This window comes from Lepidochelys olivacea (assembly GCF_965140295.1).
Source record: "Lepidochelys olivacea isolate rLepOli2 genome assembly, chromosome: 2".
Lineage (NCBI taxonomy): Eukaryota > Metazoa > Chordata > Testudines > Cheloniidae > Lepidochelys > Lepidochelys olivacea.
This window is the reverse complement of record NC_140412.1, coordinates 202,842,524-202,865,089: the sequence shown is the minus strand read 5'-3', so window position 1 is coordinate 202,865,089 and position 22,566 is coordinate 202,842,524. Positions and strand designations below refer to the sequence as shown.

Below are 22,566 nucleotides of genomic sequence, written 5' to 3'. Positions count from 1 at the left end.
TAGTGACACTGGTATTTGCAACTGTTACTATAGCAACTGTCTCCTTAACCACAGGCTGCTAAATTTATTGTTTGCATTGTCTATTAAGCAATAAAGTTAAAAGATATGGGTGCTGTAAGATAACCACACTCTTGGGGATAGAAGAAGGAAGAACTATAAAAGTGTTATTTCAAACAATAATACCCAATATCCTATCCTATTTTATTTACTTATGACATTGAAACATAACTCATTTTCCCTTCACAAAACTTACATGAATGTCATATACAGAATATAAACCATGCTAGACAAAGTAACAACTGCTTCATAAAAAGCAGTGTCTCATAACATTTTTCATCTTTGCTTTTATTTTAAATGGAAATAGAATCACTTAAGGCTTTTTAAGACCTTGGAGGATAGACTGAAGCAGTTATTCACATAGGCTGTGAGCCTGCAAGTGCTTCAACATGTGTTTAACTTTACGCACGAGTAGTCCTGTTGAAGTCAGTGAGACTACTCACGTGTGTAAAGTTAAGTGCATATATGTTTGCAGGATCAGGCCAGACAATGCACTTTTCAACCTCAATTTGCAGACTGAGTGTAAACTAAAGATGACTGATCTTGAAGAGAAGCTCGTATTTGAGGGGAAAAAAGGCACTTCAACAAAGCCTAAGTCCAAGAGAAATGTGCTCAGGAATGTTAAGAGTCCAATGGAAAAGATTAATTTTTAAGAAATAAACATTTCACTATAGTGTTTGCAACCTAAACCATGCAGTAGAGAACCTTAAAGTGAAATTGACAAATGTAGTTGAGAGGAAAACAAAAAATAGACAAAAGTAAATGTGCTTAAAAATGATCTTTGAATGATCTAATGTGGTGTTTATAACATACGGTAGATAAGAATTATTATTATGTTTAATCCATCAAAGAAATAAAACACTAAAATTATAACAATTGTATTTTTAAAAGGACTAAATTTGTAAGCTAATATGAGGTTCAATTTCCACAAACAACTTTAACTGATGTCCACATTATCTATTGGTATTCTGTATTATGTGGTACTGAATGACTAGGCCACTGGGACAGTCTGTCTTTAAAAAAAAAAAAAAGATGTCAGCCATTTTAGTAGGACACCGTTAACTTGAATATCACATATTTGTCAGAAAATGTTGTATCACTTATAGTTACAAGTATCATTTATATTTACTAGAATTGAAAGAAGTTGGAATTTTCCCCTTTGTTTATTTTGTACATTTTGTGCACAGTCAGTTTTACTTTACCCTGTGTAATAACCAGTTAGGCCCTGAACCAACAAGTGCCGAGTCCGAACAAGTAGACCCATACACGATAGCAGCTGTACATCACCCTGGAATTCACCTGTGCACTAGTGCTATTGCCTTCAGTGCACACATTGAGGAATTGAAAAAAACCAAAACACTTAAATGCCCACAACCTTAACTCCAACCTTTTACATTGTGATTTTGTTATTATGGAACTGCCGTTTGTGGTTCCTCATAGCTGAGTTGAGTTTTGCAATTGAAGCTGGGTTTCAACCACTTTGCTTTGTATTAAGAGTACAGCATATCCTGCCCCAAATCACTATTTGGACACAGAATGAGTATTCTGAGAATTCACAAGTAAATCATTTAATTAGTTTTGAGTTAAAATGTAATTAAAAATAGGTCCATTACGAAATTTAGCACCTAGTGTCAAGCTGCTTGTTTTTTTTTTGTTGTTTTTGTGTTTGCTTTTTTTGTTTGTTTGGGATCTGGAATGATCTTAATAAACAGACTCTTCCAACTTCCCATATAGTTAAAACTGATTGATATTTCATGCATTGGCTACTTTTGACATTTTATTTTTCAAACAAGTCATAAAAGAAATCCAGACATGTTAAGGTCTGAACATACACAGTTAAGGCAGCCCAACAACCTTAATTCTGCCCTGTAGTGACACCCTGAGGGAGGGAAAAAAAACAACCTAATATGCCTTTAACTAGAAGTCCCCTAGAAGTTTTTTTTGGAATTACACTTAGGCTTTGTCTACACTAGCACTTTTTGTAGGGAAACAGCACAGAAACCCCTGACTGACATAAGTTTCATGAACAAAAGAGCTGGTGTGGACAGTGCTATGTCTGGGGGAGACGCTCTCCCGCTCACATAGCTACCACTACTTGTTGGGGGGCGGTTTAATTATGCCAGCGGAAGAGCTCTCTCCCGCTGGTATAGAGCAGCTACATGGGAGACCTTACAGCGGCACAGCTACAGCGGTACAGCTGTGCCTCTGTAAGGTTCGTAGTGTAGATGTAACCCATAGTAGATTGTGTAGGCTGACTTCATTGCACACTTTATCCCTCCGTTCCTCCTACAAGCTCCCTGTATATCACCCTTCCATCCCACTCTATTGTAGGGACTCCTTGCAACCCCATTGCCACCATCCTGTCCCTCATGCCTTGGGCTTTGTGTCCCAACCGCTTCCCTCATACCAGGGTCCTGGATTCTCTACCTCAACCCCAGGGACTCACCCCCATTCCCTCTTCTACCCATATTCCACTTTCCCCCTTCTCCTATATGCTAGAGTTCCCCAATCTCCCTCTGCTAGGGATTCTGTGTACCCCCATTCCCAGTCCTCCTGTACCAGGGTCACCCATTCTTCCCCCATGCCAGCAATTATGTGTGGATCCCCATTGCCTCTCCTCACCATTCCAGTGGCTCTGTGTGGTCCCCTCCCCCATGCCAAGGTCTCTCTGCCCTCCATTTGCCCCTCCCCAATGCCAGGGGTTTTGTGCATGCCCCCATCCCATTATTATATGTCTTCTTCTTGTCTGAAAGATAAGTCATCCATGGGGTCAACATGTTAGTGTTACATCTTTTTGACGTGAGCAGCTAGTCAAAGTTTGAGGTTCTGTGGATGTTCCAACTGGGAGTAGAAATCAAGGATGGAATCTGGTATTTTCTTTGATGCAATCTTGTTTCTTTACAAGGAATGTACAAAGTCCTGCTTCTTTGAATGTAGGAGGAACCAAAAACAGGAGATAGCTTCTTTGATTACAGCACCAAGCCTCTCTGGACTGCACCAGACCCAAAAGCTCTCTGATCTTGGCTTATGCCAGTGTCAAGCCCTGTTTATGGGATCCTGCTTGGCTTGCTCTGCTTCAGTCTCTCCCTGTTTCTTGTTTGTACCCCAGATTGTGTTTTTACACACGCTCGGCTGGTCAGAACAATATCCAATGGACCCTTCCACACACACGGTGCTAGTTTCTGGACAAACTAACTCTAGTAGGCCTTGCTTTAGGTGTGGTCCCTTAACACTATCTATTTTAAGAGACGAGCACATTCACAGCAAGCCAGCACTAGGCATAATCAGACTAAGCAATTGCTTAGGGCCCAGAGCAGCTCAAGGAGGCCCCCCCCCTTAGCTTTTTTAGTACAGTAGAACCTCAAAGATACAAACACCAGACTGACTGGTTAACCAGACACCATGTGAAACCGGAAGTAACCAATCAGATAACAACGGAGACAACCTCCCTCCCCGCCAAAAAAAAAAAAAAAAAAAGCAAATACTACTGTACTGTGCCTGTATTGCATCTTAAAGGTAGGCATATCTGGGCTGCCTGTCCCACCTCGCTCCCACCCCCACGTGCAGGGCAGCCACTTACAGCTAGGTGGTGAAGATGCTGGGGCTGCCAGCCCAAGGCAGCTGGAGCCGGCAGAGCAGGAGCAGTGCTGGGGTCTGCTCCACTTTAACCCCCACTCCGAGGGGGATGCACTGTTTCCCCCCAGGATCCAGCGGAGAGGGGGACTCGCTGTTTTCTCTCGCGCGCACACACGGGACGGGACGGGGACAAGTTTGCAAACTCAGTCCAATCCAGGGAAGGAAGCTGCCAGCGCTGAGGTGGGAGCTCAGCTGCTGTTGAAGCCTGGCCTGGAGTGTCAGCTGCTGGAGTTGCAGCCCAAACTGTGCTTTATGCAGAGTTACCAACAACCTCCATTTCCCAGGTGTCGTAACTCTGAGGTTCAGATGTATGTGTTTTGTGTGGGGGAGGGGGGAAATATGGGCTAGCTCTGCCTCTGCATTTACACATTAGTTTCAACCCCCTAACTCAACACATAAGATTTAACCTTAGCTCATAAATAAGGCTGATTTTGTCATGGATATTTTTGTAAAAGTCATGGACAGGTCACAGGTAATGAATAAAAATTCATGGAAGCTTGTCCCTGACTTTTACTAATAATATCCCTGACAAAATGGGGGCGAGGGGAGAGGAGGGTCAAGCACCCTGCACCACTGCACTGGCTGGGAGCTTGGAGGGACTCTTGACTGCTGGGCTGGGATCTGCAGGGTCCACTGGCGGGGGCTTGGGCCCTCCAGGGCATCCCTCACCACCCATGGAGGCTGTGGCATTCAGGGGATACCTTGCTGGTGGCTGGGGCACTCCGGGGAATTCCCCTGCTGCCCAAGGGGCCTGGAGAATCATAGAATATCAGGGTTGGAAGGGACCTCAGAAGGTCATCTAGTCCAACCCCTGCTCAAAGCAGGACTAATCCCCCATAGTTGCCCCAGATCCCTAAATGGCCCCCTCAAGGATTGAACTCACAACCCTGGGTTTAGCAGGCCAATGCTCAAACCACTGAGCAGGATTCCCCCAGTGCTGACAGGAGCTGGGGGGGCCACTGCCTATGGGGGCTGGGGAGTTGCCAGGGATTCCCCGCTGCTGGGAGCTAGGGGGTGCCCTGCTGCCAGTGGCGGCTGGGCTGCTGTGGGAAAGAAATGCTGTGTGACAGAAATGCTACTCAGTTGAGCACAAGGCCTTGCAAGCCTTTCTAAATATTAGTTTAATTTAGCCTAGGAGTACAAACACTTACATACCAGTCACAATTATGTGGCTATTGCATGGTGTCATTAGCTAGAGTTAAGCTAATAGAGTTAAGGTCATGGGGTGCTTAGGTAGTTCCAACCCTTAAAATATTTGCATTTCTTTTAAATTTAACCTTAACCCTCCATTTCCTGGGTTTGTGATGCTTGTTGTGGGGATAATCACAATATTATGCTTCTGATGTTGTTTACTGTTATTTTACAGATATGCACTCAATCTTAACTTTATTTTAATATAGGTTTTGTCTGGTTTTGGAATAGCATATATACATGTATTGATTAAGTCTATTTGTGTGGGAGGTTTAGTAGTATGTATTGACTATAGCTGATCTTGTTATTGGAAAGCCATAAAGTAGACATATAGTAGAACTTAATGTTTTTGGTAGGGCAGTGATTTTCAACCTTTTTGCTTTTGCAGACCCCTAAAACATTTCAGATGGAGGTGCAAACCCCTTTGGAAATCTTAGACGTAGGGTGCAGATGCCGATGGTCTGCGGACCACAGGTTGAAAAACACTGTTCTATGGTAAGGACTACCTTTCAGTACCTACCTGAGACATAGTCTGCGGACCACAGGTTGAAAACCTCTGTGGCAGGGTAAGAAACGTTGACTCTAATAAATATTGCCTTCTTTCTCTGGAGGGTGTAAGTTTCAGTTTACATGCTAACTGTGTAAATTAGGTGTCGCTTTGGGAGTTGGGGTGAGAGTGGAGTTTGAGGCAGCGGACTGCTCCGTTAGGGTAGGGTGCTGGTGAATTGAAAGGGTGCGTGTGAGACCAGGAGGGTGGCCGCTAGCAGGTCATGGCGGGGGGGGCGGGCGGGCGACGACGACGACACGGACGCTACCCTTCCTTTATACTTTTTTGCGATGCAAGAAATACACTGCAGCAGCAATCTTAAGTCTCCGCTCAGCCCAGGTTTGGGCTGTATTGTTTTTTCTATGGGGAGGGAACACAACAAAGCCGATATTGCACGCACCCTGCTTGTGCCTGGAGGACGGAGGCTGGGAGCGCTGGGCTGCCGCAGACAGCTGGACTGAGCGGCTGGCGATGCTCCCGGCGGGCTGGGCAAGGTCCCTCCCCGCGAACAGGTCGGTGCCTCCCTCCTTGAGCTGGGGGAGCCCCGTGGGCTGGGAGGTCCGGCGCCGGGAGCACAAGGGGCGGCCCTCCCGGCAATACCGGGCTGCCGCTGCTCCCCGCCTCCCGGCTCCAGAGGGGCCGCCCGCGGCGCGGCCAGTCCCTCCCCCCGGGGAGCAGCCGGCGGCGGAGCGGGGAAGGGGAGGGTCTAGCGCTCGGCGCACCGAGCCGGGCACGGAGGGAGCTGCCGGACGGGCGGCTCCTGCCGGGTTCCGGGCCGGAGACGGCGGCGGCATGGCCGAGGCTGGCGGGGCCGGGGCGGGAGCGGCAGGAGGCGGCGGGGCCGGGGGGCTGCAGCAGGGCTCCCCGGCCGCGGGGGGGCTGGCTGCCGGCGGGCCGGCCCGTGCTGCTGCCGCCGCCGCCGCCGCTGAGAGCCCCGGGGGCGGCGGGGAGCCCGGCTCGGCCCGCAGCGCGGGGAAGAAGGCGCAGCTGCGCTCCGCTCCGCGGGCCAAGAAGCTGGAGAAGCTGGGCGTCTACTCCGCCTGCAAGGTACCGAGCCGAGCGGCGGGGGGCTGGGCAGGTCCAGTCCCTGGCCTGGGGGCGGGGCCGGGCTCCGGCCCCTGCCGCCTGGGGAGCGCGGAAGCGGCTGCGCCTTGGTTGTTTGTCTTTGGTTTGAAACCAGGCGCAAAAAGGGAGGCCCCTAAAATGGAGTTGGGGAATTGGGGAATGGTGTATGTGGGAGCAACCCGCGCCCCCCCCCGCAGTGCTCCCGGGCCCCCATCCCCCAGCTTGTCACCCCCTCCAGCACGCACCGGCCAGCTGCCTTCTCCCCTGTGCACCCTCCGCAGTAACCAACCCGTCCTGCCACCTTTTGCCTCTGGGCAGCCTTCGCCCTGCAAACCCCCCCAGCCACAGTCACCTTCACCCCCTGCATTAACCTCGGACCAACCCGCCCTCTTCTCCCTTTTGCAAACCCCTCCCTACCACCTTCACCCCCCTGCAACAACCCCGGGCACAGATACACCCCCGCCTGCCACTCCCCTGTAGCAACCCCCTCCTGTCCACTTCCCCCCGCAAACCCCTCCCTGCCACTGCACCCCTTTTGCAACGAGCCCCTTTTGCCTCTGTGCAATCTCTTTCCTGCCACCACACCCCTCCCCCTCCATCTCTTGGCCACCTTCACCCCCTGGAAGAGCCCCCATGCGACCCCCCCTTTGCAGACCCCCGTGCCCCCTGCACTTTGTGGGTTGTTGTTGTGAAATCTGCATGGAAGATCAGACCGAGGGGAGAGCCCCTCCTTTTCTCCTGAACAGCAGGAAGAGGGAACTTGGCCGTAGGAAGGTGGGGGCGGGACATCGGAGAATATTGCCCGTTTCTGCAGATATAGTGGCTGATGGGGCAGGGGTGTCTAAAGGTATGTGTGCGGAAGACGGTGCACATATCTGTCGGGAAGGCGATTTAGGCCAGCAGCACACACCAGCCCCTGTCATTACTGTATTATTTGTTTGGTGAAATCCTGCTGCAGCTGCTTGCCTTGTAAACACAGGATTTGGCAGCGGGACAAGCCCCAGCTTTGAACGCTGTTGCCTTGTTATTTTAACCCCCCCACCCCCGTTGTCCTCCCCCCATGTTTGCAAGACGCTGCCTGGCAGATCCCGGTGCCTGCAGTGGCCCCTGCACGGGGAAGACGGGTGCAGGGCCAGGGTGGGAGTTGGGATCTGCAGCTGCACTCCTGGCCGCCGGGGCCCAGAGCTTGGCAGCAGCGCCTTTGTTTTGACAGGATGACAGCTGAAGGAGGCGGGGACTTCGCCTTGTTGCTTCTGCGGCCTCTGGCTGACAAAAACATTGTATTACTGGATTATCAGTAATGTGACGAGGTCAGAGCCCAGCAGCCAGTGGTGAAGGAGCTTTCCCAGGGCTCATCCTAAAGTTTCTTTCCTTTCTTCTCCTCCCTTTCTAGAGAAAAGAGTCCAGGCTATGCACATTCATTCAAACACTATTAGAGACTGGGTCTTGAAGCTCTTGATTTTATTAATCTTTAAAAACACTTTAATTTTTTTTTTAAAACACCAGGGAGCAATGATGGCTGTTTGATGGTTTTAGCTTGGTTCCCAGTGGGGGGCTGTTGGCATCACAAAAGCCACTACTAGAATTGGCACTCTCCTCTGCGGTCTTGGCAGAGAAGCACAGGAGTGAGTGCAGCCTCTTAACTCCCACAAGCTTATCCCTACTGGTCACGATTTAGGCAAATTGGGGAAGTTGATGTTGCCATTGCCTTTGCTTCTATGGGGAAATAGGCTATGTTAGTCTCTGGGGTCATTAATCCAGCACCTTTGATGAGCGGTTAGCTCATGTAAATTATTTTCAGTACTGAAAAGCATTACTAGAAGTATTGAGGTGAAAAAGAAAACTGAGAAACTGTAGAGCAGTTATAAAGCAGATAGCCTGATTGCAAGGGTCAAGTAGAATTGAAAAGAGCAGCATGTCTAGTTAAAGCCTCAGTGAGATTGGCTCTAGTTACCTGAGAGATTGATTCTTCTATAGCTGTGGCCGTTCAAAACACCTATGTTTCACCAGAACAGTGAAAGTGTTGACTGGCAGTAGGAGCCAGGGGCTTCTGAACGCAAGAGACGGAACCTTCATGGGAGCTGAAATTGATGGAACTCAATCCCATAAGAATGAACACTTTCAGAATTAAATGTGAAATGAATTTCTTTGATTTAGCTCTCTCTGAATAATTTGTTGATGCAACACTCCTACCCACAAACATAAGCAAGCAAACAAATACCTTTCCTATGAAGGAATCATACTTTTTCTCCTTTAGGCTGGGAGGGAAGGAAGAAAGGGGAGAGGTGCTATTTCTAAATATTTGGCAGGTGTTCAGGTACCATAGTGATGGGGCTATACAAGAAATAGTATTTGCAGGAGGTTGCAATAGTGAAGAGGTTAACTTTGAATTTTCATGCTTTATGTCTCAACCTTTGATTCATTTTTGTGTTTGATTTCACAAGCTCTTAGATCACTGAAGTATGTAATTAGTGTTCCCATTCATGCAGTAAGCATATGTGAATACTGTAACAAAAGAGTAAATCTATGTATAGTTGTTCACCTTAGAGAGCGCAGGAAATGTGCTTGTCACTCAGCATGTTTGGCATTCTCTAGTCCTTGTATTTTTCTCCTCCCCCACTCCAGTGTGCATCACAGCAGTCAGCAAGATGGAATTTATTAGAATCTTAACCTTTGAGGGGCTGTAAGTAGCAAAGGAAGAGAGAACATTGATTAGGTCTGAAGAGACATGACAACACAGGAAGGATCAGAGAAAGTGAGAACACTGAATGGAGGAAGACTAAAGTGCTGGCCTATCTGGTAGCAAATGTTGCTATGCCAGAGATAAGACTTCCACAATGCTCTACTTCCACCCTTTGCTCCTCTGGAAGTAGGTTGTTCATACCTTACAGCTATTGCTCTCTAATTATGCCCTCTGGTTCATCTTTGAGAGGCACTGGCAAACTCTGCAGGGAGTGTGTCTGTGATGCTGTGCACAGAGCCTTTGGTGGAGAGAAAAAAGGAAAGATCTTATAGGACTATCCCTTAAGGAGGATACAAAGGAGAGGCAGGGCATAGGAAAGACAAAGCACTTTTACTAGAAAACAAGATGATAAAAATAAACATATATTCAGCACTACAAGTGTTTTTACAAAAACTGTCTTAATTAATTTTAATTTTCTATGTGACATACTTTTTTAAAAAGCTCTCTAAAACCTCAAGTTAAAGTGCACAATTTACTTTAGATAGGCAAAATAGTATACAATTAAAATGAATTAAAACTCCCCTTTTTATTGGTATGCTTTGTAGTGCATTGAAATGGACACTATTATAAATATGAATGAATTCATAAATATTTATTTTCCCCAGCATGCGATTTGAGCATTTGAATGCAAGCTTGGCAATCATTGGTATGAAAATAGCACTGTGTGACTTATACTCATAAATGCATTTAGTGAAGATTGGAGGAGGAAAAATCATTGGCTTTTTATACATGTTCTTTCATGTGATGTAAACCATGTCTCATTGGGAGCTATATAAATGTCTTTAAGTATGTACTATTTTTGTACTCTTGCATTTTCTATATATTAAAACAGGATTATTTTTTATTCTTAGTTATATGTAGTACAGTAATTCCTAGAGGTTACAACTGCGACTGGAGCCCCATGGAGTTTGGCATTGTACAAACACTTAGACCATGTATGCACTGTGGGTATTAAAGCAGCACGTTAGTGTAAATGCAGCCTGTAGTGACAGAAAGGGTTTTTCCATTGCTGTAAGAACACCACCTTCTAAAGTGACAGTAGCTAGGTCGACAAAAACATTTTTCCTGGCTGTGTCTACACTGGGGATTGGATTGGCTCAGCTGTGAGGCTCAGGTGTGTGATTTTTCACATCCCTGAGTGTCTTAGATATGTTATCCTAAATTTTAAGCTCATACCAGGCCATAGTAGGAAACAGTCCCTGCCCTGAAGAGCTTAGTCTAAATAAATGAGACAGACAAAATGTTGGAGGGGAAATGAAGAGGTGAAAGCGTGTCAGAAGAAAATTAGAGCCAGCGTAGAACCCAGCTCCCCTGAGCCCCAGCTCAGCGATCTATCCGCTGGACCACATTGCTTTTCATCAGGTTCTAGTTGTGCACTACTTCTGTAATGTTCAGATCCTGCGGTGAGCTCGGTGAGGGTGGACCTGTGTGCTCAGGTGGAGTCCCATTTCATGTGAAAGTAGGAGCTAATGACATATCTATTTCGTGTAATATTTCTGTCTTAGTTAATGTTACCTGCTTTATAGGACTGACTGAGATGATCCTTGACTGTCCTACCTTTTGCTTAGCTTTGTACTTTGGAAGTATAACTTTTGGAAGCGTCTCTGAATGATAAATTAGTGTGTGAAAAAGAGTTGTTAGAGTTGTTCTCTGGACTATGTATAGTTCCATAGACTCAGATGTTTACTGCTTTCTCAATATCAGTTTAAAAGCTGGGGCAAACCTGTCTAACGAGGGTTTTGGGCCCAATCCAACTTCCATTAAAGTAAATAAAAAATCAGCCACTGACTTACATGTGCATTGGGGAATGGGGGAACAGGTCCATATTAGCCTACAGCCACTATAAAAGTAACAGCAAAATAGGAATAAATCAGATTCTAAAATTTGTCCTAAGAAATCTAAGGGCTCTACAGAATGCTTTAGTCAAATGGATCTGTTCCCCTCTTAATATCTCTGTGATTCTTCTCAGTGTGATATATTTTCATGGAGGATACTCGAAATTTGAGTAGGAACAATTAGGAATAACTTTTGCAAAATTATCAACGTTTTTGTTTTCGTCCGCATGAAGCATGTAATAGTTTATCATTGTTTTGAGGTTACTGCTTGCTGCGGAAAGATGACTTTGCTAAATTTAGACACCCTAAACAGACTTGTATAACTTTTCTTTCTAAATCTGAAGGAAAGATAATCTTGTGTAAGGTTTTTGTTCCACCCCCTGTAATTCAGCAATTAACCTATTACATCCTACTCCCCCTTTAATTACTAAATAGGTCAGTCCTTCAAAGAGCCAAGTACAATGCCTAGCTCAAAGAGCTAATTCTCAGAGTCGTAGGGTCCTTTAATTTGCAGCTAATCTAGCTCAGAATTTGTACCTTTCTATGTTCATTTCCCCATCTTTAAAATGGGGATCCTATTTCTTAGCATGTGAGGTATTGTGAAACATCACTCTTTAATCTTCTTTAAGCATTTTTAGAACCTTAGATGAGAGGTTGCATGTGCAACCTTAAGTTTGTCATTTTCTGACTTTTGAATGCTTCATTTTATAATCTTAACATTGTAATTCCACAATTAAAACAAACAACCATGGAGCTATTAATATAGAGTATCTGAAGCATGCTATTTTCAGACTCATTTTGGACATAGTGTCAGTGTACAAGGTTCTAAAGTGTAGGTCAGCCGTTTGTCTGTTGGACAGCAAATAATATTAAATGTAAAAGTTGTTTTTGGTTATTCTTGGTTCCTGGACAACATACTTTCCTAGTCTTAATACTTTAATTACATATAATATAGAGAAGGAGTTCTTGTGGCACCTTAGAGACTAACAGATTTATTTGAGCATAAGCTTTCGTGAGCTACAGCTCACTTCATCGGAGTGAGCAGTAGCTCACGAAAGCTTATGCTCAAATAAATTTGTTAGTCTCTAAGGTACCACAAGTACACCTTTTCTTTTTGCGAATACGGACTAACACAGCTGCTACTCTGAAACCTGACATAATATAGAGGTATCATGAGGATTCAAATGTTCATATTTTTTACATTGCTTTTATCAAGTAAAGCCCATTGTAATTGCTAAGTTTTGTACTAATCCAAATCTTTCCAGCATGGGTTGAGGATGCTTCTGAGATAGCATACAAAATTACCTGTTGTGGCCATTTAAGGAACAGTGTTAATGTCCCCTGTGTTGGAAGGATGAAGCTCAAAACCAAAGTTCTTGAAGGCTGTGGTAAGGCAGGGGAAAATGAAAGTATCTTAAGTGTCCTTTATTAAAGCCCTGCAGATGGCCTAGAAAATCAATACAAGAACTGGATGTACTAGGTCAGATACTCCTCCCAGACACCTTCCCCCCAAGACTGCTTTTGAAGCTAAATTAAGTATTTGAGGAGGTAATTTCATACTTTCCTTTTTAACAAAAAGCAGGTGAGTGACATGTGAAAAGAAAAACCATCATGAGAGGGTCAGAGAAAGAAATGAGTGAAGAAAACACGGCGGAAGACTCAAAACAACTCAACAGGATGTAAGCCACTAAGGAATGCACACTGAGTATTCAATGTATTTGCACTGTCAGGGTCCATAATGAAGGCTTAGTTATCAAGAGGACCTTGTTCAGGTTGTGCTGCTGTGTTGCTGACCAAGCTTTTATGCTGTATCTGGTGCTTTATGCTGAGTTTTTAAATGTTAATGTTTGTTTGAGGCAGAGATCTCTGGAATATTGGAACAAAAGAATTGAACATCTGTTTCAAAAGATCTGACTAGGTTAGGAAGTACAATTGAGGGCAGAAAAAATCTGCCACTGAACGTATTTTATGTTCTGTGGGAGGGTTGATATTTAAATCTGGCAGTTTAACTGAGCTGTTATCACTATTCATACATCTGTTTGTTTGCATCTTTGGTGTTAATTACCGTGTGATGCTAAAGTTTGTGTAGTTACTTGCTGTTTATGGATTTAAGGATTTGGAGTAAACATTGTGTTGTGTGCTTATGTGAAATGTTGACTGATGCTCATAAGAAATTATCTTAGAATTCTTTAGCCAAGCTTTTCTTACTATTTTTATTAGCTATGATTGACGCAGCTACAAGCTTAATATTTGAGTGGCTTTTTTATAGCATTAAACATTGCCTTTTGTTAGAGACATATTTGGGTCTGAGTGGGAAAAAAACCCCAGTTCTGACAGACACATAGGGAGAAAATGGATGGATCAAATCCAAGTCCCTTTTAAAAAATATTCTGGTTTCTGTTTTTCAGAGCTTCTTTATTACTATCTTTTGAATTTTCCTTAATGATACTTTGTTATAGTCCAGACTGCTCTTTCTTTCTCTCACAAATAACTTGCATTAGTGCAATGCTAAGGTTCTACATTTACAGTTATAAATTAGAAATTGCAAAAATTAGCAGTTTCATGGTAACACTGACTTTCCCACAGAGCATGTATGGGAAATTTGGGCGGCATCAGGTTTTGTTTTGCTCTGCAACCTAAGAAAAAATATGGTATCAAACAATCTCAAAGGGTATGTCTATACTGCAATAAAAGACTTGTGGCCCAGACGTGGCTGGCCCAGGTCAGCTGAGTTGGACTGCAGGGCTGTCCAGTTGCAGTGTAGACGTTTGGGCTCAGGCTGTGGCCCAGCCTCTGAGACCCTGCAAGGGGGGAGGATCTCAGAGCCCGAGGCCCAGCCTGAGCCCAGATGTCTGCACTGCAATTTTATTACCCCATAGCCCAAGCTCAGAGAGCCTGAGTCACCTGATCCAGGCCCTGAGACTTGATGTTGTAGTGTAGACATATTCAAAAAGATACTCTGTTGTAAACCCTGGAAAGGTTTACAACAGAGAGTATCCTTGGCTCACCGGCATCACTCAAACCTTTGCCTTTTATCCTAGTAACTAAAAATAAACAGGTTTCACAGCCGTTGGGTGACTAAAACAAAAGTAGGACCCATGCTTGTCAGTATGTGAAAAATAAGAGTGCTTCTCCAGATAAGCTGGATATCTGTGGTCTTCCAGATACTGGTGTATATTCAGGTATTTTTCTTATGCCTCGTCTACACTTACCAGGGGTTCAATGTGCGGCAATCGATGTGCAGTGGTTGATTTAGCGGGTCTAGTGAAGACCCCACTAAATCTACCACAGATCACTCTCCTGTTGACTCCTGTACTCCACCTGAACGAGAAGCGCAAGGGAAGTTGACGGGAGAGCGTCTCCAGTCGACATCACATAGTGTGGACCCCGTGGTAAGTAGATCTAAGTACATCTACTTCAGCTACGTTATTCATGTAGCTGTGTAATTTAGATCGATCTCCCCCGCGTAGTGTAGACAAGGCCTTGGAATGCTAGAGAAAACTGCACAGAAGTATAGCCTAAAATTCACTAGAATTAACATAAATCCTCCAGACCTCAGCTTATTTGGAAAAAAAAAATTATTGGAAAAAATTGTTCGTATAAGTCCTGCCCCTAGCTCCTCCAGAACTGACCCTCCCTTTTGCCACATACAGACTCATCTCCTGGGAGTAGGGTTGCCAACTTTCCAATAGCTGAAAACCGGACACCCCTGCCCCCATCCCCTGCCCTGCCTCTTCTCCTAAGGCCCTGCCCTTCCTCTTCCCCGAGACCACGCCCCCACTCACTCCTCTCCCACTCTCCCTCAGTTGCTTGCTTCTCCCTCCCCCGGGACTCACCTGCCACTTACAGAGCCAGGCTGGGAGAAGCTGACGCGGAGCCTGCCTGCCCGCCCGCCCAACTGGGGCACAGCAGTCAGGCTTTGGCTTAGAAAAGGAGCGAGGGGCTAGGGTGGGGCAGAGGGGGGGTTGGTCCCCAGAGCAAGGGGATGAGGAAGGGGCAATCAGGGCACAGGCTCGGGGGGTGAATGGGATCCCCCCAGGTAGCGGTGCCAGTATCTACCTCTCCACCGAAGGCTTGAGCTGTGGGTCCGAGAGCCCGTTCTCTCTGTTAGCAGCTGGGAAGCTCCTCCGGGCAGCAGCTGCTGCTGTTCCTGCTCTCTCCGCAGGGAGATTGCGGTTACTCCCAATAACCAGACTTTTAGTGTCTGGTCAGCAGTACTGACTGGACACTGCCAGGCCCAGGAGTGGTGGAAGTTCCCTAAAATTGAAGGGGCCACTGGTGCCCAAACTGTGGCTGGCTCCCATGCTGCCTCTTCCTGCGAGGATGCATCCCGGTGCCACATCTTCCCCCAAGGCTGCACCCCCCACTCGCTCCTCTCCACCCCTTCCCCCCTGTCGCTCGCCCTTATGGCTGGTAAAAAGTGGGAGGGCTATGCTTTTAAGTGATGGGGCCATGGCCTGTTGGCCCCCCGTTCCGGCACCCGTGCCAGATCCCCTTTTTGACTGGACTCCTGACAACCCTACCTGGGAGCTTAGTGGTTCCCTCCCCTACCTGGATACACCTCTCAGCTGCAGATAGCTGCTCACGTTTCTGCCAACCGTTTCATGCCCAGACAGTAGCATGTATGTGTGGAAGGGGAGGGAGAAGCACACTTCCTCTTTCCAAGGGTGGTGTGCTGTTATGTGCTTCCTGGGAACCTCTAGGGGTAATTCTAAGTCAGCCTGTTGACTTCAGCTGCTGCATGGACCTTCTGCATCCCTTCTAATGTGCCTGACTACATTGGGTGCAGTCAAACTATCATTTGGCGTGCATATGGTATCACAGGGATAGACTGGTGGTGCCACGAGCCCTTCCAAATATATCCAGTGAATGGTGATTGTTCAAACGTTATGGAGAGAAAACGTGTTGTGTTGTCCAGCAAAGATCTGGCATTGCAATGCTTAGTGCACAGGTTGCATGATTTGAAATGGTGGAGTTGAAGAACTACTTAATCACAGTTGGCTAATATTTTCAGTTCTGGTACTTGAAAAGCTGCAGCCTCTGTTGGGCACTGGTACCTTAGGTATAAGGCAATTCAAAACAAAAGACAATGAAGTTTTTGTGGAATAAGCTACATGAAATATTTATTTTTCATACCTTTTCTGAACATAATGAAACACACAAGATAGACATTAACACCACAAATTGAAGTACTACACTTATTTTTAAGTTACTGTTAAGTATTATGCAGTAATTTCATTACTAAGAACCTGGAACAGCAAATGATTGTGTATCTTGTTACAGTGCAGTACACAAATATTTCTAAATATAGAGCAGAGAGGAGATGCTTTTCTTGGAGGTGGGTCTTCAGATTGGAATATGAGTTCAGTTAGGAAAATCCAGAAAGTCTTTAATTGCTTTGATGCTGGTACTCAGAAAAGAAATGACCTTCAGTGCTGCTCTTGTACCAAGTACTTTGCTTCTCAAGTGCTAGCATTCCAGTGGAATATTGCCACTTCACCCCTGAATGTCTGGAATTTGGCTACCGGAGGCCCCACTGCCTACCTTATCATGTTATCAGTCCTGTTAGTTAGGATTTGCTGAGCATCTTTTAGAGTGGTAGCTGTGTTAGTCTGTATCAGCAAAAAGAATGAGGAGTACTTATGGCACCTTAGAGACTAACACATTTATTTGAGCATAAGCTTTTGTGGGCTAAAGCCCACTTCATCAGATGCATGCAGTAGAAAATACAGTAGGAAAAGATATATATACAGAGAACATGAACAATGTTCAATGGCAACCCCCATTTTTTCATGTTCTGTGTGTGTGTATGTGTGTGTGTGTGTATGTGTATATATATATATATATGAATATAATCTTTCTACTGTATTTTCCACTGCTTGCATCTGATGAAGTGGGCTTTATCCCACGAAAGCTTATGCTCAAATAAATATATTAGTCTCTAAGGTACCACAAGTACTTCTTGTTCTTTTTGGGCATCTTTTGCCATCAATATTTGGATCTAAATCTTCCAGGATAAGCAGCAGCATTTCCTTAGTAGAGACCAGTGCCTCTGGAATTCCCTCGTTTTGGTGGTTTGCTCAGACCTGTGGTTTTGACGCCTCTATTGCGTGATGTATTGTTTATTTTGTTTTGCTTCACATGTCTGTTGTATGGTGGTGTGTTGTATGGTTCCTAGTCGGCAGGAAAGAAGACAGGGCAGTGATGCGGATGCTACCGGATGGGTGACCTATTTATTTTATTGTTTTAATTGTAAAAGTGTCTAGATGATATAGCAATAGGAGCCAGCACATCAAATAGATGAATGCTGCTTTTGCACAAAAGTTGGAGTGAGGACCTGCTGTAGAGGAGTTAGCCTGAGGTTTGGAGTGCTTGTCTTTTTTCTCAGCTGGTATCTTCTGACCAGCTGGAAGCAGTTATGGGCTGCCACAGATCACTGTGAATTCTCTGCTTTTAAGTAATGAGTTCTACTTTATATCTGTGTATTTCTAGAAAACATGAAATACATTAGTTGTGTGTTAGATATATTAACTGTCTATTTTTATTTCAGGCTGAGGAATCTTGCAAATGTAATGGCTGGAAAAACCCTAACCCACCTCCTACTCCTCCCAGGGCAGATTTGCAGCAGACAATTGTCAGTCTTACTGAACCATGTCGCAGCTGTAGTCATGCACTAGGTAAGTATTTAGCTTCTCCTGGATTTGCAATCCATGTTCTTAGACCCTAGGTCATAATATTACATGTTCTGTTATTCCCAGACAAAAACTATATTAAGATGGAGTTATGGTTGGGTGTATGCATCAGGAATTTAGAGTAAAATATGGTAGAGATGTGGAAATAATCTTAAAAACAAGTGCTACAAACCAGGAAATCCAGAATTAAGGTTAAACTTAAAAGAAATCCAGATATTTTTATGGTATGAAAACGCAAAGTTAGTTCACCAAACAACTTTAACTCTGCCCTATAGTTATTTATTTAGCGTGTGCATAGTCGTCTAGCCAAGCGTTGGCATCTTCAGTGGCGTGATGCAGTTCTTCTGGGCCACCGCTGAACCTAGTCAGCAGGCATTCATCGACAATGTGCATCATCGTCTGTGTTGCGCCGCAGCTGCACAAAGGGCTGTCACGAAAACCCCAGCGATACTGATTGGTGGCACAGAGACCTTGTCCGGTCCGAAACCTGTTCAACAGGGACCATTGGGGATGGGGCAGGTCAAAACCAGGTGGGCAGATTGTGGAGTTGGTGACGAGGCACTGGTTGGGGATTATAACAGATATCCATTCCTCTCGCGAGAGTGTTTCCACCCTAACATCCTGGTGTGGTGGATGAGACCATAATGGGCAATGTGAGGCAAACGTGCAGCTGGTGGTTTAAAAAGGCCATTGTGCAGTGGCAGGCTTGAGTTGGCGTATACTTTCTCTAGTAACCTGCCAGTGGCAACCTCTTGTCTGATATGAGGAGGAGCAATATTGCTCAGAACTGGAAGCCATGGAGTTGGACACAGGATGTCAGAGATGATACACATGGCAGCATGTAACTGAGTATCTACCAGTTTGGTGTGTGATGATTGACACCAAACTGGTGCACGGGACTGTGCCACTGAATATGAGATAGCAAGAGCTGACGTCCGCAAAGTTGGAGCTTGAGCACCCCATGACGAACATGCCAGTTTGCTAAGAAGATTGTTGTGCATCTTAACTTTAGCTGCTGTCTTCTTCAGGTGGGCATGGTAACTCAGTGTGCGGTCTAAGGTTACACCTCAATAGACCGGTTCTACTTCATGCTTCACCTTCTGACCATTGAGATAAACTTTCAGTTCTCAGGTTGCGCTGGCGTGATGAAGATGGAACAAATTGGAGGCTGTTTTTATGACACTTGACTGAAGGCACCAAGCCTTACAGTAGTCAGCTAACTGTATAATGTCCCAGTTCAAGGTGGCATCAAGCTCGTGAAACGTCCAGGGCTGGGTACCACAACAAATGTCATCTGCGTAAATGAACTTTTGTGACTCCATTGTTGGCAGGTCACTGGTGTAAAGGTTGAACAGGGTTGGAGAAAGCACAGAGCCCTGGGGTAACCCATTGCTCTGTCATCTCCAAGCACTCGTCTTCTCTCCCATGAGGACTCTGAACTGCCTATCGTGGAGGAACAGTTCAGTGATGCCTATGAGCCCAGGTAGCAGGACCTGTGATACCTTCACTAGCAGGCCAGTGTGCCATGCCGTATCACATGCCGCTGTTAGATCAATGAAAACAGCGCCTGTTTTCAAGTTTCTCTGGAAGCCATTTTCAACAAATGTGGTCAGCCCAAGTACTTGGTCGCACGTGCTACGGCCTCAGCGAAAGCCGGCTCGGTCGGGGCTCAAAATTCTCTCCACGTCAGGTAATATGTGCTGTAGGACCAAGCGCTCCAGTGCCTTGAAGCACACCGACAATAATGATATGGGACGATAGCTTGATGCTTGACTTGGGTCCTTTCCAGGCTTTAGGAGGCCAATGACTTTTGTGGTGCACCATATCTTCGATAGTCTACCTTCACTGATGACCTATAGTGAGACTATGCAATAATCATATGACTAAGATTAAGGCATTTTAGTGTTTGTAGTCCTAGATTAGATTAAACGGATTTTTAAAGACAGATTTAGCCCCTGCCACCTCCATCCCCTGTTGTCAATATTGTGGCTGATATCTGTGTTGTGATTCTTCTGAAACTACAGCCTCATTTGGGGTCTGTCTATGCTACGATTTCACCTCTGTCAGGTGACCTAGTTACAGCGTGGTTGTCTCACAACATGGTCATTTTTGTAGTACAGATGAGACAGTGACTGTCTCTGGACAGTGCTAACGGTAAAAGTCCATGTACACTACCAAATGGAACTATGCTTGTACCATATTGTGTGAAACTGTGTTGGAACCAGTCTCCCTTTATGGTTAAAGCTGTGTTATAAACAACCTCTGTGCTACAGAAACGACTGTTTAAGTCCATTGTGAAACATGGTTGTATCCCAACCAGGTTACAACATAATGATTCCTTACCAGTGTGGCCAGAAAAAAACCACCATGTATCAGGGACAGTTAGAAACTTTGTGGCTACTTAAGCTAAAACATGATTACTTAACATGGTTGTAGCATAGTTTTTCTGATCGTGAAGTCAAGAAGAAACACTGCTAATAACAGTTGGGACACAACAAATTTCAGAACTGTTTAAAATGAAACTTGTTTTGGTTGTGTAGATATGGCCTGAAATTACAAATCAGTAAAATCAGCAATTTTGTTAAATTATGTAAAATCATCACAATAGGTGATTTTTAAAAAAAGTAAACCAGTGTATCTTTTGAGGGGTTATTCGCTGCAGAATTTCTGTAGAGAATTTATTTACCTCTCTGCTCTCCTTTTTGTGTGTTCTTTTGTTGTTTAACCTATTCCTGGGCTTTTCTTTATTCATTGTTTTCATTTATGTTCAAAATCTCTTCTTTCATGCAAGAGAGGAATAACAAATTTATAGCAGCACATGAGTTCAGCATGTTTAGCGAGGCAGTTCATTTAACTTCTCAACGTATAGCATACTTTTGCTTCCTCTGGGATATGCAGTTCAATTCATTTATGTTATGAAACCCTTTCACACTGTGCCCTGGGATACTGAAGGCATTTCTTCACTGCTGCCTAATCCTGTTAGGTGCTGAGCCATTAAGCCACATCTTCTGTAGGATTTGAAGATGCTCACCTCCTTTCAGAAGAGCTCAGCGCTTCTGAGGATCTGACTTCTTCGATGAAAATCTTCGGTCACTCATTGAGAATCAGGAAAAGCAGTACGTTGTTACTTTTGAATAAACATTACAGACCATATCTGGTGCAGTGTTTCTTTTTCATTACTGCCACAGTGAAGAAAGATGAAGTCCTATCCCTAACGAGGATGATGCCTTGTTCGGAATAACGGAAATAAATAACGAGTGCCACCTACCACTCAGTTGTACCGAACATGGAAAAGTGAACATTGTTCAGAAATACTTCTCAAGACATTTTTCCTATTTCTCTCACCCTGATCAGCATGTTTCCCTCTTGAATTCTTTTAAAACCTGAAAGGTCATGAGATATCTCTATTTCAAGTGTTTCATCTGCACTATTGTCTCTCTTTCTAAGTGAGTTCTGAAAAATAACTATGCAGAAACTTCTCTACTATTCTAGGAAATGTAGTGTTGGCTTTTTGTGCCTATATTTTTTTCAGCACTGGAGCCCAGGCATCAATGCACAGTAGGCTCTTCCCCACTCAGGACTTGTCTATATTCAGTTTCACTGGCTTAATTAAAGGTTTAGTTAATCAGATGCAAAAGACTGTGGATGCTTATATCTGCTTAAATTAGACTTATTTCTGGTTATTTTGTGGGCAGGAAGGGGGTGGGGCTGGGGTGGAAAAAGTCAGGGTTGGGTGAGGGCGGTGCAGGGGCGAGAAGAGGTGGTGCGGGGGCGGGGAGTCGAGCACCCACGAGGCAGAGGAGAAGTCTTTGCCTATGACAGTGAATGTTTTATAAACAGGTGCAATAGAACCAAACAGACTAAATTAGGCTAAATAAAAGGGCCTACTGATATGGTTCAAGGACTGTATTAAAATCATACTTGGTAAAAACAGAAGATGTAGAACTGGAGAGGATTGGTGTGCCGGATATTAGGCCTAATTGGTGGATAAAATAAAGAGGGGATGGGTTATTTCACCCATCTCTCTCTTTGTGGATCCTTAAAGAAAGAGACTTTGGGGGGAAAATGAGAAGAACAGATATTGACTACAGGAGTGAGCTTCACTATCATGGCTGCCATGCCCCACCATCTCCTGGATCTTCTTTGTCCTAATCCTAAGCAATGATCTGACCAGATCAGGCCAGAGAGAAGGATCCAGATGACATCATTACCCGTATCAGCTCCAGCTGAATTCCAAACGCCACCTGAGATAAAATGGGATTGGACTTTAACAGCAGCAGCAATGACTCCAACTCATCTGAATTAACTACTTCTTTTTCCCCCAAAGGACAGTTACCACCATCTTTAAATCATCTACCAGAGAGTGTCAAATATGTTTTTTTTTCCTTTTAAGACTCTTTCCAGCTAAAGGGAACAAGGGATGTTGTGAAGTATTAAATATGGCTTTAATTTTAACATTTTAAATGCTTTAACTGTTTTTCTTCTTTATCTGTAATAAAAGGTTAAAATAATCCTTAATGATGTGTTTGCCATGATACTAAGGAGGCAGAGGTCTCTATAGGCCAAACTCTGAACCTTGTTTAGTGCTGTTTAATGTTGGACAGTGAGTAGGTTGTGTTAACAGCTTTAGCCCATTTATTCCATGTAAATTGATACAACAATCCACATACAGATTTACACTGGAATAACAAGGCCTGACTTTAAACCGATTTAATTAAATCGGTGCAAACACCTGTGTGGACATTCTGAAACAGAAATAAGAGTTCTGCTCATCTACCAAAGGAAAGTCTGAGTAGCTTT

General features: G+C 44.7%; 1 protein-coding gene across 2 annotated transcripts in view; it reads left to right on the top strand.

Moving 5' to 3' along the window:
- Positions 1-5,752: 5,752 nt before the first annotated feature.
- The window catches only part of KAT2B (lysine acetyltransferase 2B), a 67,782-nt gene continuing 50,968 nt past the window's right edge, over positions 5,753-22,566 (top strand). The window contains exons 1-2 of one of the 2 annotated variants that reach the window (XM_084618089.1): positions 5,753-5,943; positions 17,625-17,751. Coding sequence is in view for 1 of the 2 variants with exons in the window: in XM_084618088.1 (XP_084474214.1) it covers positions 6,224-6,478; positions 17,625-17,751 (382 nt within the window). In the remaining variant the exon portion in view is untranslated. Of the gene's footprint in view, positions 5,944-6,102; positions 6,479-17,624; positions 17,752-22,566 lie in introns of those variants that run through there. The other variant, XM_084618088.1, reaches the window with a different exon arrangement.